The 16480-nt window shown below is 49.3% G+C and overlaps 1 protein-coding gene across 6 annotated transcripts; it reads right to left on the reverse strand.

The window, feature by feature from the left end:
• Positions 1-2133: 2133 nt before the first annotated feature.
• On the reverse strand, positions 2134-15741 carry MKS1 (MKS transition zone complex subunit 1). Of its 6 annotated transcripts, none has more exons than XM_068909977.1 (18): positions 15602-15741; positions 15408-15523; positions 15256-15323; positions 14627-14782; positions 14146-14243; positions 13760-13888; positions 13362-13466; positions 12840-12948; positions 11848-11904; positions 10922-10964; positions 10321-10383; positions 9504-9574; positions 8552-8621; positions 7906-8013; positions 7209-7342; positions 3567-3649; positions 3387-3484; positions 2134-2885 (listed from the first exon to the last, which is right to left on the reverse strand). In XM_068909977.1, exons 1-18 carry the CDS (start codon positions 15679-15681, stop codon positions 2779-2781), a joined length of 1695 nt encoding a protein of 564 aa, XP_068766078.1. In that variant the 5' UTR covers positions 15682-15741; the 3' UTR covers positions 2134-2778. The 6 variants fall into 6 exon arrangements, 5 of the variants coding, with proteins under 5 accessions (XP_068766078.1, XP_068766077.1, XP_068766076.1 ...); XM_068909976.1 differs by having other exon boundaries at positions 13760-13912; XR_011134828.1 differs by lacking the exon at positions 7209-7342 and having other exon boundaries at positions 13760-13912.
• Positions 15742-16480: the final 739 nt, after the last annotated feature.

A 16480-nucleotide genomic window follows, 5' to 3' on the forward strand; every position in this document is an offset into this window, starting at 1 on the left:
TAGCCTTTTCTTCTACGAAGCCAAAATTTCTGCAATTACCCTTTGTTTGCCTAGTTTAATAAGACGCTTGGAAGGCCCCTGGGGACTTGCAACTGGTGGCTGCCCCCATGCAGACCACGTCACTAGTAAGGTAGCAGCATTCAGCCTCAGAGAGATGCCTGTGGGGAAGTTCAGCTGGCACTCAAAAAATGTCACAGCTGTCTGCCCTGAAGAAAGAAGCAAAGGCAGCCCAAGAGAAACAATTATACTGCTGCAGCTGATGTAGCTAGACCTGGCAGACTGCTGGCCATGCACTGGGGACAGTGCAGACCTCAGCCACACAGACTCACTCTGCCAGACTCACTCCTGTCCCCTGCAGGGTGTGCAGCACAGCCCAGTCTGCATCTGCTGTGGGATCCTCCTGCCCATCCAGCTCCCATCCTTCAACTCACAGCATCTCCTGGCCTGCGACCACCTGCAGGTTCTCCTTCCCATCGCAGCCTAACACAAGTCCTATTAATGTTGTGCCACTTCTGCCCCAAGCTTTTGTGCCTCCACAACTCTTGTCCTTTCCTCTCCCTTCTCCTGTTGAGTTTTACTGCACAGGTGCTGTGCCGCTCCAGCGTATACTCTAGGGATATACCTCCGCTGGGGAAATCCTCATGTCTCCAGGAAGAACACTAGCCTCTCTTCTGTCTGTTCCTGTTTAATGGCTCATATTTAGTTTGTGAATACCAGACTGATGCACAATCTCCACTCCAACTGGCCAGGTTTCTTGGCAAGGGCACAGGCCCTGCACCAAATGCCACTTTTGATGAAAAGATTAGTGATATTTCCATATATGTACATGCATATGGAAATTAGGTACTTAAAAGGGCATATGCAAAGAACATTTGCTGAGTGTTTCCCCCAAGACATCTTTCACAAGTGTCAGATATTTTGTTCTGTCAAGCCAAGGAGGCTGTGAGCATGAAGGAAATTGCTAACAAGGTCTTGCTTTGGAAGGATGCTTCTTTGATTATAATTTTTTTCTATTTTTAAATTTGAATTATGACGAAAAAAGAGATACTGAGCAGCTACCTACTCACTGAGCACTGAGCGGGTCAGTGTCTGCAAAATGTGATAGTCTCATTAAAGACCATGATAGTGCATATCAGCCAGGCAAGCCTCAATTCTGCTATTCCAGAACTGGGTGCTTGACTTTGCAGCCATAATGCCTTATATGCCACATCACATCAAAAGTATCAGTGGAGACTTGATTCGGGCATCAGAAGCATCATCCAGCTCTAGCCCAGGGACACTGCACTCTGCTTAACAGGCCACACTATTCTAATACATGCTGACAGCCTCTTCCATCAAAAAGGAGAGGAAGGTGAGCAAAAATCCTCTTTCATAGGTGAAATTGCCAGGTGCATTCAAGCTGCCATATGGATCTAGGAATTAAAACAGAGGTCAAGGAGGGACAAATTCAGGAGTTGTTTTCCCAGTGAAGGCTGGGACAAGAGCAAAATGGCAAAAATGGCCTGAGGAATCCAACAAAGTACCAGGGAAGAGCATGTTTAACAGTCATAAACATGGCTGCAACCATCCATCTCACACTCCTAGCAAAGAGGAAAAGTGCAGAGCAAGAGGGAGGAAGCCATTTCCTATTTCATATTCTGCCTGTGAGTTCTAATTTTACAGACACATTCAGGTCTGCATGATCTCAGCCTGAGGTTTTATCTCCTACCCCACGTGCTGGGGGTGGAGGGGAAAAACACATGAAAACATGACTCATGTACAAATTAGTGCAGCACTACCAGTCTGCAGTTGCCCTCACGCCTGTGAACTTGGGAGAGGAACAAAAACAGGAGAAAAAAAAGACTGAGAAAAGAACAGGAAAAGAAACAGGGTAAAAACTAGATACATGCTTCCCCAGGAAGCGATGTAGCATACTGCAATCAGAAATGGAACAATGAACAGAGATAGCTCAAAGTTCAGCTGCTGTGCAAATATTACGATCTGCTTTTGCTCTTTGCAAACCACCCAGATGAAGTTCTGCTATAAATTGAGGGGACTGTGTGTTCTTCAGTTGTATCAGTGAACAAAGGCTCCTCCTGCTAATAACTGCAGACATGCTAGAGCCCAGGAGCTTCAGAGAAACATACAAGGGAATACAGAATTTAACCCTTTTCTTGAGTTCTGAATTTGTCATATACAATTTCTTTGTTTTCATTTTATACATTACACAGTGGCAGAGTTCTTCTGTCTGGAAATGAGTCAATCTTAAGGCACAGGTGGATAGATGCATTTTACTGATGACTGACCTGTATCTACGAATGCCAACAACTATTATCAGCATTTCTCAAGAAGTTACCTACTCGTTTCATTAAATCCCAAATAGCATTCATGCCTTGACCTTCAACATCAGTCTCTTCTTTAAGAAGAAAAGCAAATTTACCAAGTCATTGTAGACTTCAGATTTTTATCACTTACTATTGAATATTTGAAAAGGTGTTAAAGGGTTCACAGGTCCAATGTTTGGTGTTTTAGTCCGCTCAGCAAAAGTGTCAACAACTATCTGTATCATTATGGCATGGCAACCAAATGCCTTGAAAAAATGGGGGTCCTTCCACAGGTATCCGTGGAAAAGCAAAGATTCTGGGGCTGCATGTGTTACAGACTCCTTCCTCCATCCAGGGAAAATGGCCAAGGAAGGGCTTGAAAAGCCTCCAGGCACCAGCACTGTGACTCCTCTTGTCCTTCTAGTAGAGAGAAGCTGCTGAGCGCTCCCAGGCTGGAGGCAGTCAAGGTAGTGGATCATGGTTCTTGTGCTTGGTGCACAGTGGAGGCAGAGGTGCTTATGAGGTCTTGGGGAAGGCTTTCACGTGCTTCCTGCATCCGGCGCCGTGCCCTCTGGAAAGCCTCTGCAATACAGCAGGTAAGAGCAACCCAGAATGCATCAGTGGATACCAAACCAAGGTAGCCTCTGCGAAGGGGAAGGACGAGTCTGTTCGAGGAACATTATCTCCCCAAGAACAGGAATCTCACTTCCTAGTACTAACTCCCACCAACAAAGCACCAGGTCCTTGCTGCTCTCTTCATTTACTTCTAATACTGTGCTTCCTCTGTGCACAATAGAATGAGAGGCAGAGCCTGCGCACTATGGCAAGACTGGGCAGGCCAGCCTAGGCTTTGCCCTCATAGAGTGGCTATCCTCCCGCCTGCTGATAGCTGATGCCTCCTGAAATTTCCAGCAATTTCAGATCAGAACATTTAACCTCTGCTGTGGTAGTCTCAGACTCAGGAAGTTCAAGGGGATGGTTACGCCCACAGCAATGGATTCTCCAGAGTCCCCTGCCCACTCTGTAAAAAGAGGGCAAAAGTGAGCCAAAGGCTCCCCAGGGAGAGTGAGATGAAAGCCCTACCCAAAACACTGTAGACAGAGCTCTGCTGACTGAAGCCTCCAAGCCGGTCCAATACACTCTGCATGCGCTGTCTCAAGGCACTGGTTTCCAGAAAAGCTCTGCAGAGAAGTACGATACAAGGTCAGGGCCAGCAGAACACAGCACAGAAGATGGAGCTTGCACTCACTTTACAGCACTCACCTAGACTGCTGCAGGCAGTGAAGCCGGAACGTGACGCTCCCTGTTGTCTTTGTGCGAAAGCCAAAGCGGCTCAGACGTTCTCCCTGCAGGGAAAACACAAGTTAGAATCTGCAACCTGCTATAGTAGGTTGATCCCTAGCAACCACACACCTAACCACAAAGGGTGTCAACAACTGTGGGCAGAAAATTTCTCCCAAATAGTTCTGGGCTGCACTGCGGGCAGGACCTGATTATAAGAGCTGTACACCAATGCATGCAGCATGGGGAATAAGCAGGAAGAATTAGAGATCTGTGTGCGGTCGCAGGGCCACGATCTCATTGCAGTGACAGAGACATGGTGGGATAGCTCACATGCCTGGAAAGCTGTCCTGGATGGCTATGTGCTTTTTAGGCAAGACAGGCCAGGAAGGCGAGGTGGTGGAGTTGCCCTTTATGTGAGGGAGCAACAGGAATGTGTGGAGCTCTGCCTCGGGGTGGATGAAGAGCAAGTGGAGAGCCTATGGGTAAGGATTAAAGGTCAGGCTAACATGGGTGACACGGTGGTGGGGGTTTACTACAGGCCACCTGACCAGGAAGAAGTAGTTGATGAGGCCTTCTACCGACAGCTGGAAGTAGGCTCACGATCACAGGCCCTGCTTCTCATGGGGGACTTCAACCCCCGACGTCTGCTGGGAAGAGAGCACAGCTAGGCGCAAAGAGTCGAGGAGGTTCCTGCAGAGCACTGAGGATAACTTTTGACCCAGGTGGTGGAGACGCCAACGAGGAGAGGTGCAATGCTAGACCTTGTACTAACAAACAAAGAAGGACTGGTTGGAGATGTGAAGGTTGGGGGCGGCCTTGGCTGCAGTGACCATGAGATGGTGGAGGTCAGGATCGTGCGAGGAGGGAGCAGGGCAATGAGTAGGATCACAACCCTGGACTTCAGGAGAGCAAACTTTGGCCTCTTCAGGGAACTACCTGGGGGAATCTCACGGGGTAGGGCCCTAGAAGGAAGGGGGGGGGTTCAGGAGAGCTGGTTAATATTCAAGCATCACTTCCTCCAAGCTCTAGATCCGTGCATCCCTCTGAGTAAGAAGTCCAGCAAAGCGGGCAGGAGACGTGCATGGATGAGCAAGGAACTCCTGGCAAAGCTCCAGCAGAAGAAGGAAGTACACAGAATGTGGCAAAGGGGACAGGCCACTTGGGAGGAATACAGGGACGTTGTCAGAGTGCGCAGGGATGCGACAAGGAAGGCTAAGGCCCAGTTGGAATGAAATCTGGCAAGGGATGTCAAGGACAACAAGAAGGGCTTCTTCAAATACATCCATAGCAAAAGGAAGACTAGGGAAAACGTGGGCCCGCTGCTGAATGGGGCAGGTGCCCTGCTAACAAAGGATACAGAGAAGGCAGAGTTATTGAATGCCTTCTTTGCTTCAGTCTTCACTGCTAAGGCCAGCCCTGGGGAATTCCAGACCCTGGGGACAAGAGAGGAAGTCTGGAGAAAGGAAGGCTCTCCCTTGGTCGAGGAGGATCGGGTTAGAGATCATTTGGGCAAACGTGACATCCACAAATCCATGGGCCCCGCTGGGATGCACCCACAAGTGCTGAGGGAGCTGGCGGATGCTATTGTTGGGCCACTCTCCATCGTCTTGGAAAGGTCCTGGAGAACAGGAGAAGTGCCTGAGGCCTGAAAGACAGACAGTGTCACTCCAGTCTTCAAAAAGGGCAAGAAGGAGGAGCCAGGAAACTCCAGGCCTGTCAGCCTCCCCTCCATCCCGGGAAAGGTGATGGAGCAGCTCCTCCTGGAGGTCCTCACTAAGCATGTGGAGGACAGGAAGGTAATCAGGAGTAGTCAGCACGGATTCACCAAAGGGAAATCATGCTTGACCAGTCTGATTGATAGCCTTCGAGGAGGGAACGACTGGCTGGGTAGATGAGGGCAGAGCAGTGGATGTTGTCTTCCTGGACTTCAGCAAGGCTTTTGACGCCGTCTCCCATCACGTCCTCATAGATAAACTCGGGAAGTGTGGGTTGGATGAGTGGACAGTGAGGTGGATTGAGAACCGGCTGGATGGCCGAGCTCAGACGGTTGTGGTCGGTGGCACAGACTCTAGTTGGAGGCCTGTAGCTAGCGGTGTCCCCCAGGGGTCAAGTACTGGGTCCAGTCTTGTTCAATGTATTCGTCGATGACCTGGAGGAAGGCCCAGAGCGCACCCTCAGCAAGTTTGCTGCTGATACTAAACTGGGGGGAATGGCTGACACACCAGAAGGCTGTGGTGCCATTCAGAGGGAGCTGGAGAGGCTGGAGAGCTGGGCGGAGAGGAACCTCCTGAAGTTCAACATAGGCAAGTGGAGGGAGGAACAACCCCCTGCACCAGTACAGGCTGGGGGTTGAGCTGCTGGGAAGCAGCTGTGCAGAGAAGGACCTGGGAGTGCTGGTGGACAACAAGTTGACCATGAGTCGGCAACCGCACCCTTGTGGCCAAGAAGGGCAAGGGTCTCCTGGGGTGCATCAGGCGGGGTGTTGCCAGCAGGTGGAGGGAGGTGATCCTGCCCCTCTCCTCAGCCCTGGGGAGGCCTCTCGTGGACTACTGTGTCCAATTCTGGGCTCCCCAGTGCAAGAGAGACGTGGCGCTCCTGAAGCAAGTCCAGCGGAGGGCTACAAAGATGATGAGGGGACTGGAGCACCTCTCCTATGAGGAATGGCTGAGGGAGCTGGGCCTGTTCAGCCTGGAGAAGAGAAGAGTGAGAGGCAATCTCTCATCAATGTGTACAAGTATCTGAAGGGAGGGTGTCAAGAGGATGGGGCCAGACTCTTCTCCGTGGTGCTGAGTGACGGGACAAGAGGCAACGGGCACAAATTGAAAGACAGGAAGTTCCATCTGAACGTGAGGAAAAACTTCTTCACTGGGAGGGTGACAGAGCATTGGAACAGGTTGCCCAGAGAGGTTGTGGAGTCTCCATCCTTGGAGATATTCAAAAGCTGTCTGGATGTGATCCTGGGCAATATGCGCTAGAGGTCCCTGCTTGAGCAGGGGGGTTGGACTAGCTGATCTCCAGAGGTCCCTTCCAACCTCAACCATTCCGTGGTTCTGTGATTACTAGTGAGCTGACAGTGCAGTGCTGGAGGAAGTTTTCAGTTGATGCTTCAGCTGAGTGAGAATTCCCACTCAGGACTGCTACTAAGACCAGCTTGTTTGTTACACCTGCAAGCACCTCTGCAGCTTTCCTGAGTGCTTGGAATTTTTATCTGCCCCACATTCCTGTCAGTTTCTTGCTTCAAGGAACTGTTCCAAGCTCTGAACAGCCCAAGTTTTTTACAAATACAGGTGAAGACTAGAGCTGGTAAGAGATGCTGACCTGAGCGATGCTTTCCAGACAAGGGCCAGTGCAAGCAGAGGCAAGGCAAGGTAAGGTAAGCCTTGGTCCTTGCACACTCACTTCTCTAAGCTGCATAAACGCAAGAGGACAGAGAGCTCTACCACAGGGTTTGTCCATTCCTCTGTGCCTTCTCACAAGTCCCACAGAGAATCCATTTGTTTGCTCACAGGGATAGGACCATCAGCTCATCCTTGCTCAAGTCTGGTCAAGGCTGTTGACAGGAACCTGAACTTGAGAGCCTAACATTTCCCAGCAAGAGCAGCATCCTGCAGTTGAACCCACCTTGAAGGTTGTTGGTATCCTGACATAAGTTAAGTCCTCCAGCTCAGGAGATCCACCAATGAAAAATCTTCTCAGCTCAGAGACTGTCCCTAACTCCACAGGGCGCCAGGTAGGGATGGTAAGCATGTGGAGACCTGATCCAGGATGACAGGCCAGTTTAGCAGTTATGGCTAATCAATCCATTCAGAGTCACAGAGGACAGCATGGTAGATGGATACACACTGATCCATACCATGGCAGGCTGGAAATGGAAACATTGCACTGTATATCTATACATTTTCCCAGTGAGTCAGCCCCAGTCACACACAGGCAGCGCTGAAACTACCCCCGATCATGAGGTGCATCTCCTTACTACATCAGGATGTCAGTCTAGTTGTGAACCTCAGATTCCAAGTAGGACAGAGGACTACCACCATTGTAGACAGGGACATGCTGCACCACTCCAGGGCTTTATTGCACAAAATTTTCAGACAGAACCACTGAAGGAGCAAAGACAGCAACACACAGTGCTTCTCAACAACAGGCAAAATGGTTCAGGATGCACCAGACCCCTCTTTGCTGCCTCACAGGAAGCTAACTGTCCCCTTCAGCATGCAAAGGAAAACCCTCCCCAGGACCAGCTGAGTCCACTCCCAAGAGAACCACTCAACTCTCATTCCCCTAGGCACTTAACATACTGCCTCCAAATACATCTTACCTGGAGAGGTTGGCAACACCAAAGAGCCATATCCTTCAACACGATACCTCTGCCAGAAATCCAGGGATAGAACCTCAAAGTAAAGAACAGGCCACTGAGGAAGAGAGTCTGCAAGGAAGGGAAGCAGAGGAAAGCTGTGTAAAAGCTGCAAATGGAGATTATCACAGAGAACAAGTTTGCTAAATACCCAAGTCCACTAGCAGGAAGTCCTATCTGTATTTCTTCTAGAATGACAGACCTAGACATATGGGTGGTTATCTTCCCCTATAAGATCTGGACCCTCAGACTTGAGGATGAAAAAGGAAATATTAGCTAAAGTTAAAAAATCTGTGAAAATTTTCTGTTTGGATGAGTTTCTGAGAACAAGTCCAAACTGGTTGCTCAGTTCTCCTTGGGCAGAGAAGACAATCTTTTTTGAACAATGTGACACAACAAGGAAGCTGTTTTATCTCTAATAGATATTTGCTACATGTCCAGAGGTTGTGTGGTGATGGGGTGAATGTCTGCTGAATGTGCAAGATTTTCCTGTGTTTTACCTCTGTCCTTTCATCTTGGGCAAGGGCCATCAACATGCACACGGCATGATGCCTACACTGCAGTCAAGAGATTTCAGAATTTCACATTTCAGAGCAACAAGGAAACACACCTTCTGATTCATCTTCTTGGGTGAAAAACACCTCCAAAGTGAAGGGGTAGCAGAAGTATGCCACATTATCCTGGAAAAGAGGAACAGGGCAGAGATCAGATGCCTGGACAGGAGTAGAATTCATCACTAGTGTTACAATGGGCACATAGAGAGCAAGGAGAAAAGAACTAATGGAGGAGAGGAAGCAGTGATGCCCTAGATGAGATCAATCACACCACACTAACGAACACCTGGCTGCATGAGGGACCTGCACACAACTCCCAGTGCCATGTAGATGGAATAGGCTAATCCAAAAACTAATGAAAAGGGGGAAAGAGCGACACACCTCAAATGACAAGTCAGACATTTGCACAATTATTACAAACCATCAGGATCTTTATAGGAACACAGAAAATACCTCAAACAGGATTACTGAAACGTTGTACAATAATGGTTTTTGTAATATGCAAATTAGCTCTTGCAAAGACATAAAAAGGCTGGTAAAATTCAAGTCTAGCTATCTGTAAGGGAGGAGCTGAAGACAGTAATTGAACTAACTTCCCAGACAGGAAGAAGAGTTGACTATGAGAAATCAATTTATAGACTGTGTGCATTTCAGACCCAGGCAAGCCAGAACAACGCTTCATTAACTCTGAGCATTTGAGAGAACAAAAATCAAAGCTCCAAAGGCAATCAGCCAAAAGGATGAAAGAAGTTAGGTCCCAGAAACTGCTCTGAAATTTTAGTCAAACACGGCGGCACTCTGAGAAACGTTAATAACTCTGAGAAACGTCAGAAATGTCGACGTCAAATGTATAACCAGGATGAGAAGAATCCCAAACATGGTCTGCTCTAAAAAGTAGCTCTCAAGTCAGGACCTTTGTTGAATAAACCCACAGCTTGTGACACTACATGGCCCGCCTCAGATTGTGCCTATTCAAGCTCTGCTCCTTAGGTTTGAAAGCATCCTTACCCAGCCCACTGTCTTGGTGGCACAGGTCTGTGTCACTCCTGAGAGCTGCTGGAATGCCGGGCTTGACCAGCCTGGGAGAAAAGAGAATGTGAGCACAGGGGTGAATGCTCCGGGTGAGAGGGAAGACTCAAAGGAGAACATCAGTCACAGATGCTCAACCCAAACTGAATTTTCCTAGGTGCATCCCACCCTCCTGTTGCAATTACTGCATCACAGAACTCCATGAGCTGTGTATGGCAGCACAAACTCCACCTAAGAGAAAGGAACCTTATCTAAAAACATAGAGTAGCAAAAGCAATAGTCCCTCGGACAAACATCAGGGCTATAGCCAGACAAAGAGGGGACCCAGGGTCATGGCTGCAGGGTAATGAAACATGGAGCAGGATGTATATATTAGTGCTGGGAGCCTTACTTACAAGCCAAGATTTAATACTTTAGAGTCAGCAAAAAACATGAGAGCATGATGGCAGGCAGTGAAATCAGGCACGGTTGCTACTAAGATGGAGAAGTCAGGAAGGCTATTCTCTGCAGTATCAGGAATGAACTTCGGTAGTTTGCTGGATACCACCACTTCTGGTTGAGAAGCCAATGGTCCTTTATATATCCCAATCCAATTTGGAAGAGACAAGACTTTTCTCCCAGATGTCAGTTTAGTCCACACCATTGAGTTCTGTACTTTTAGCTCTGAAAGCCCCCAGTTAGACCCAGCCCCTATGTTAATTTCTACTGACTTTCAGTAGAGCTGATCTGATGCACTAGCCAAAGTATGCCTTATTTCTTAAACTGCTGTGATGTGGCTGGTAACAGGGATACTCACCTTTAGGCAGCTCCAGGAAGAAATGAACATAGAGGTTGTCATACTCATAGCCTTGGGCTGAAACTGAGAGGAAGACAGAATGAACATTTAGCCTCTTGCTTCCACATAAACTCCTCCAGTACTCACTGCAGTGTGGGAGATGCAGCACCAAAGGTCTCAGGGATAGTCAGTTACTGCTGGAAGCTGGGAAAAGCCAGGTTCTTCAGCGCAACAGAACATGACCCTCAGAGAAGATTCCTTCTCAGGATGAGCCCTGTCCCTGCCACCAGATTATGGAGGTCCCATGTTTAATTGCTTTCTTTGCTATAATCTATATTAATTCCCCAATCTGTTCTCCCTTCTTCAGACTTACACGGTTTCCTACAACAGCTGCTGTGTTTGTAATCTCCAATCTGTTAATGCCACTCAAGGGATTAATTCAAAAAAAAAAAACAGGGGAGGAGAAGGAAGGAGGAAGAGGAGAAAGAAAAGGAGGCTAGAGAGAGAATCATCTGCTCTGGACTGGCCTGTGAACCAAGAATCCTTCAACTCTTTCTAGCCTTAGCCATCCCAGCAGACCCAGTTTTTGCCCCTACAGCAACTGTTAATAATAAGGACTCACCTACTTCTCCATTCACAAACAGCCGTAGCGTACCAGGAAGAGTCTATGAGAATAAGCAGATAAAGAAGATAAAAAAACTTAGCGACTATTGGTGGAACTCCTCACAACCCTCTCCCAGCAAGGTGTCACACAGATATTTCATGGCTTCTTGCACCTCAAGGCTTCATCCTTTAACCTGCTTCCTGCTGGTCAGGAAGGAAACCTGACTTCTCGTATTAGCTCACCGTCATTTCCAGAAGTGACCAGTCTCTCTGAATAGAGCCTCCCTAGACCAAATTCCCAGACTGCCAGAGTTCACTACTCTGTAAATTGGGGCTTTTACAGTACTTCAAAGTGGACACAAGATTCAGTCTGAAGTCACTTACAGTTCCCACCGTAGTGCTCCTGCACTAGCCCAAGAATAAAACAAGCACAGGAAGAGCTGAAACACACTTTTGAAGTACAAGAAGAAGCACAAAAACTTTCAGCTGCTGGGAACAAGATCTGAGCAGAACAGATTCCAGTCTGGGTAATTTGGTGATCAGTGAAAGCATACATGAGTTTGAGTTTGGAGGTGGGAAGACTGTTTAATCGAACGGAGTGACGCAATCTGTCTAGCATTTAAGAAGTTAATAGCAACCCCTGTCCCCCAAAATACAAACTTTCGTTCCTTTCTTCTCAGAATATTACAGTCAAAGGCCTCCAGACAACACATACAACCTCAGAGACTGCAGTGTCCAGGAGTCTGTGCTGCAGGTCTGACAGATGCATGTTGGACCTCCACAAGCATTGCAAATGGATTCCCTCTGCCCAATTTTCAGTAAGAAGCCACATGGTAAAAGCTGCCAACACATCCCCAGAATTACACGATCTTTGGAGACCGTGGTACACAGAGCAGCCATGCTAACCAGGTCACCCGGTGCCTACTGAGTGCCAGTGGTACTCACCATTTCAAATTCTGAGCCTACAAGACCTCTGAGGTATTCTTTGTGCCGACTATACAGCTGGAAATACAGAAAAAGTGGATTACAAAAACTGTCTTTTTGATTATTTGTTTTTGCTTATATTATTGCAAAAAAAAAAAAAAGGGTATAAAATAAAACCAATTTAAGCTGTTGATGGGCATAGCTAACAGTTCTTTTATCGTTATAGCAGATATAGAGTAATGTAAAAATTTAAGAATCTAATACAATAAAAGATGCATAACTGCTAACACTGCATGAAAGTTCAGCTTCTGAGAAGACCTTGTCAAAGGCCAATCTAGACAAAAAAGAAACTCCAAAGAATCAGCAGCTCTTAAATGACACAGTGCTAAAACCACAAGCACAAACTATTCCACTGAAATGAATGGATGGGAAATCAGTGCAGCTAAATCATGATTTCCTCACTGACCTCAAATGCAATAAGGAAGTGTACAAATCACAGACTGAGACAGATTAATAACCTATATAAACTGCCAAAGGCAAAAAGGCAATTCAGAAAGGTCAAGGCACAAAATTAGATCCAAGTATCCTGGGACATTAAGGGCAACAAGAAATCATTCTGTAATTATATATGCAGCAAGAGGAAGACCAAGGAAAGAGTTGGCCCACTGCTTAAAAGGGAAGGAATACCATCAGCAGGTGACACTAGAAAGACAGGAATGTAGGTGCTTTCTTGCCTCAGTCCTAACTAAAAACATCAACTGCAGTCAGTGGTCAACACAATGAATACCACTCACAAACGGACAAGATCTCAACCTAGACCAAGGAATGAAGCAGAATATTCAGGGAGTATTTGAATGAGCTGGAGTTTTCAAATTGCTAGGCAGATGAGACTCACCTTCAGTGACATTCATCTTGCCTAAGTTTAGGTGTCTAAAGCACTAATGTTTATGTCTGAGCTCCCTCTGCCAAGAAAGGAGAACTAGCCAGTATAATCAGTGGAAGCTGGTCCTTACATCTCTAAACACACGCTGCTCCCGTTCCTCCTCCTCCTGCTGCACTTGGACAGACGCATTCTCAATGGTGTATTTCCACAGCTCTCGCTTCTCTCCATCCAGCTCAATCCTGCAGAGCCCCAAAACACACGGGCAAAACTCCCCCATTAGGCAAAGAATAGGCCCAGGCAGCAATATTATCAACCATGCCATCCCTTCCCTACAAGGCCTGTGAAGTAACACAAGGGCATTAAAGACCGTCTCCTCGCTCCCAAGTGCCTGCCAGCATCAATGGCTCAAAAAGGGTCACTCACATCCTGCAAACATATAAGCTGTATTCCTAGGGGCTGGCTCCAAAGCCCAGATCATATGCCCAGTGACACCAAGCATAAATACACAATAACCTGTCTCAGGAGCCTCTAGAACAAAGCTAAAAATATCCCTCAACTTAAATGCTGATCCACTGCCTGAAAGTTGACCGGGGGTATCAATTTCGGCCCTCTGTATCAGTCCCGCTAGTGCTACCAGCCCTGTCCCACTCACCGGTAGGCTCCTTTTGTGCCAGTAAAGTCAGGCTTCACTGTGATCACACCATTGCTGTCTACCTTGATTGTACAAAGAACATGTTCATATTCCCTGTGACCAAGCCTAATGGAAGATACCAAGAAAGACAAACACAGTCTAAATAGAGCACATGTACACTTTCTTGTTCTGGAATAGCAGCGCTAGTAAATGCACATGGAGACACAGGAGGGAACAAACACACCCATACTTCCCTAGTAGTATAAGAAACCTTTGGGAAGTGCCTCCCAATGGAGGAAAGAGGAATGAAATAGTAGCTGGAATTACTGAGCTCTTAGAATTCCCTCCCCAGGTGATTTGAGTAGGAGGGGAGATGAGTTTCCATCTGGGAGACCAAATCAGTTCAAGATGTTACTTACTTTCCATAAGGTCCCAAGTCCCCCATGATGTACATGGTCTGAATAGGAGTGTTAATCACATGATTGTTCTTTATAAATTCTTCCGAGGGCTCCCAAGTGATGACTTTCGACTTCAGAGAACTCCCTTCTCTGTCAATGACAGGACAGCATAACCTGCATTTGTCAGACAATCAGATACAACACACCACAGCAGCCTGGCACAGACAGCACTAAACACTCCAGGATGAAAAGTCACAGTGCCAGTTCTGAGCACAAAAGCCAGTCCCTGAGAGCTCTCAGTATGCAGTTCAAGCTGCCAACTTCCACAGACCAGGTTCCTCCACACCTGAGGCACTAGTACCAAGAAATCTGCATTAGCAAGCTCTGAGCCCTAGTTTTGCACTCACATTGGCCTACGGTCTTGTCTTCTCCTCCTCACAGTGGCCATCCTCTCTGCCAGATACGATGGCACCTCATGAACTGAGTCAGTAACCTTCTGGCAGTGCTGGAAGAGAGAAACACAGTTAGAACTAGCCTAATTACAACAGGACATCCTTCTCAAACACAGTCTCACTCTTGGGGGAGAACACAAGTAGTTATGCACATACATGTAAGAACAAACTACTAAAACACTCTAGATTTCATTCTCCACTCTTGTGGCAAAGCACAGCTGAACTCCACCAGGGGAGAGGGCACCAGCTCTGGGGCACCAGGTAAACATACCACTTCTGCCTTGCAGAGGCAGTATGTTCTCCTGCTTTCATGATGTCTAGCCCGCTTCTGCATGCCTAAGAAATTATAAACATTCCCCTCTGCCCTAAAAAGCTGTAGGCTTGGCCTTGCTGACAGATACTGCTGTACAGATTATGTGTACCTAGGAGTTGGTACCTCTTCCAGGTTGGTGAATCGGTCATGATCAGTGTAGGTGAAGATGCGATAGTTCTTCCGACCTCCAGCCTTCTCCTGTTTCAGGATCTCCTCATGGTACTGCCAGTCCAGGGGAGTCTGACAGGCTGACTCATTTTGATACAGATCTACCTCAAACTGAGAGCACCACAGGTAAAACGTAAAAGCTGCACTTCATCAGCATGGTCAGAGCCAGAAAAGCTTTCCAGCTGAGATTTTTAAAGGCATCAAAGAGGGATAAGATCCTCCGGGAATCCCAGCCAAGAGCCCTATGTCCAGTATGGCCCTGATACCACTCTGGGACGAGGTAGCCCACAGCACCCACCACTGCCCTCCCAAAGGGGTTCAGACACAGCAGCTCACCCCAAGGACAGAAATCCTGAGGGGATGCACGGACAGGCGGGAGACATGGCTGTCTGGGGGCCGCAGAGGCAGCACGCTGAGGAGAAACCCAGTCAAACTGCCTCCCGGCCTGCATGCCGGCTCCCTCACAGCCACAAACGGGCGGGCGCCCCGACTAGCGGAGGAGCGGGCAGGGGAGCAGAGCGGCCGCCCGGGCGGCGGCAGAGCCGTGCCCCGGGGGAGGCCAGGCGCCGCCGCCGCGCACCCACCTGGCTGAAGAGCTTCTCCTGCCACGCCACCACGGCCTCCTCCTCCTCGTCCGGGGGCCGCCGGGCACCTACGGGACAGGGGCCGGTCACCTGCGGCAGCACCCTGCGAGGGCTGCCCCCGGCCCGCGCCGCCCCCGGGGCACCCCACGTACCGGGCGCGGGGCGGGCGGCCAGGCCGAGGAGCTCGGGGCGGCGCGGGCCGGCGGGCGGCGGCAGCGGGGCCTGCTGAAGGAGGAGGCCGGCGGACGTGAGCCGCTGGATGCGAACCCTGCGGGGAGGGAGCACAGCGTCAGGCCGGGCCGGGCCGGGCCGGGCCGGGCCGGGGGGGGGAGAAGCAGTCCCTCACCGGAGGCGCAGATTGCGCACGGGGTCGCGGGAGCGATACACGGCGCCGGCCGCGTCCGCGCTCCACAGCGGCTCCTCCATGGCCGCCGAGCGGGCCGCGCGCCTCCTCCCTCTGGACGCGAGGCCGCGGCGGCGCGTGAGGCAGCGCCGGCGCCAGCGCCCCCCGCGGCTGGCGGGCAGCGGGCGGCCCGCGGCGGCGGAGCGAGCCCGGCGGGGCGGGGGCGGGCTGCGGCCGCGGGGCCGCGGCGTCGGTGATGCGGGCCGTCCGCGCTGCTGGCGCCGTGCCGCTCCCGGACCCGAACAGGCCGCCCGGCTCGGTCGCGGGTTGCCTTTCCGGAGACTGCGTTGCGTCCTCGCCTCCTGCCCCCCAAGGCTGGCGGCACTGAAGGGAGGGGACGAGCCTGCACTGGCGTGGCTGCACTGTTAGTCTGATGTGACTTTTAGCTTTTTTACCATCCAGCATTGTGCTTTGTCAGCACAACTGGCCTTGGTCCTTCAGCAGCTCCCCAGTCGTTGTCCCTCCACCACATTTCTGACAGGCCTGTTTCAGAGTCCAGTAATCTCCGATCACGGTCTTTTAGATATTCCACATGTGGAGGGTGCAATGTTTAATTTCAGATTTACTTACTTGAAGGTATTTGACGTTACACGGGATTTTGATTTAGCAGAGTGATACAGCAATATACTGAAACCACAATACGAGCGTAAGTTACACTTAGCAGAATACAGCAATCGCAACATACAGTTAAATCCCAATACAAAAGTGATTCCCATTACTGGTCTCTGTAATATGCTCACCATCACAATGCTGGGCTTCCCCAGTCTCAGGGAAGAAATACGTGGATTGGAAGCAGCTCAAGCCCATTGCTCTCTTCAAAAT

Source organism: Struthio camelus, chromosome 16, assembly GCF_040807025.1.
Source record: "Struthio camelus isolate bStrCam1 chromosome 16, bStrCam1.hap1, whole genome shotgun sequence".
NCBI classification, from domain to species: Eukaryota; Metazoa; Chordata; class Aves; order Struthioniformes; family Struthionidae; genus Struthio; species Struthio camelus.

What these genes read in the sequence shown, in the direction of transcription:
- MKS1 (XM_068909975.1), bottom strand. Translation starts at nt 15,681, where the DNA reads ATGGAGGAGCCGCTGTGGAGCGCGGACGCGGCCGGCGCCGTGTATCGC. An exon ending in AGGAGAAGCTCTTCAGCCAG is followed by an intron (nt 14,783 to 15,255) that starts GTGGGTGCGCGG and finishes TGGTGCTCTCAG; the next exon opens with TTTGAGGTAGATCTGTATCA. An exon ending in CTTCCTGGAGCTGCCTAAAG is followed by an intron (nt 9,575 to 10,320) that starts GTGAGTATCCCT and finishes CTTTTCTCCCAG; the next exon opens with GCTGGTCAAGCCCGGCATTC.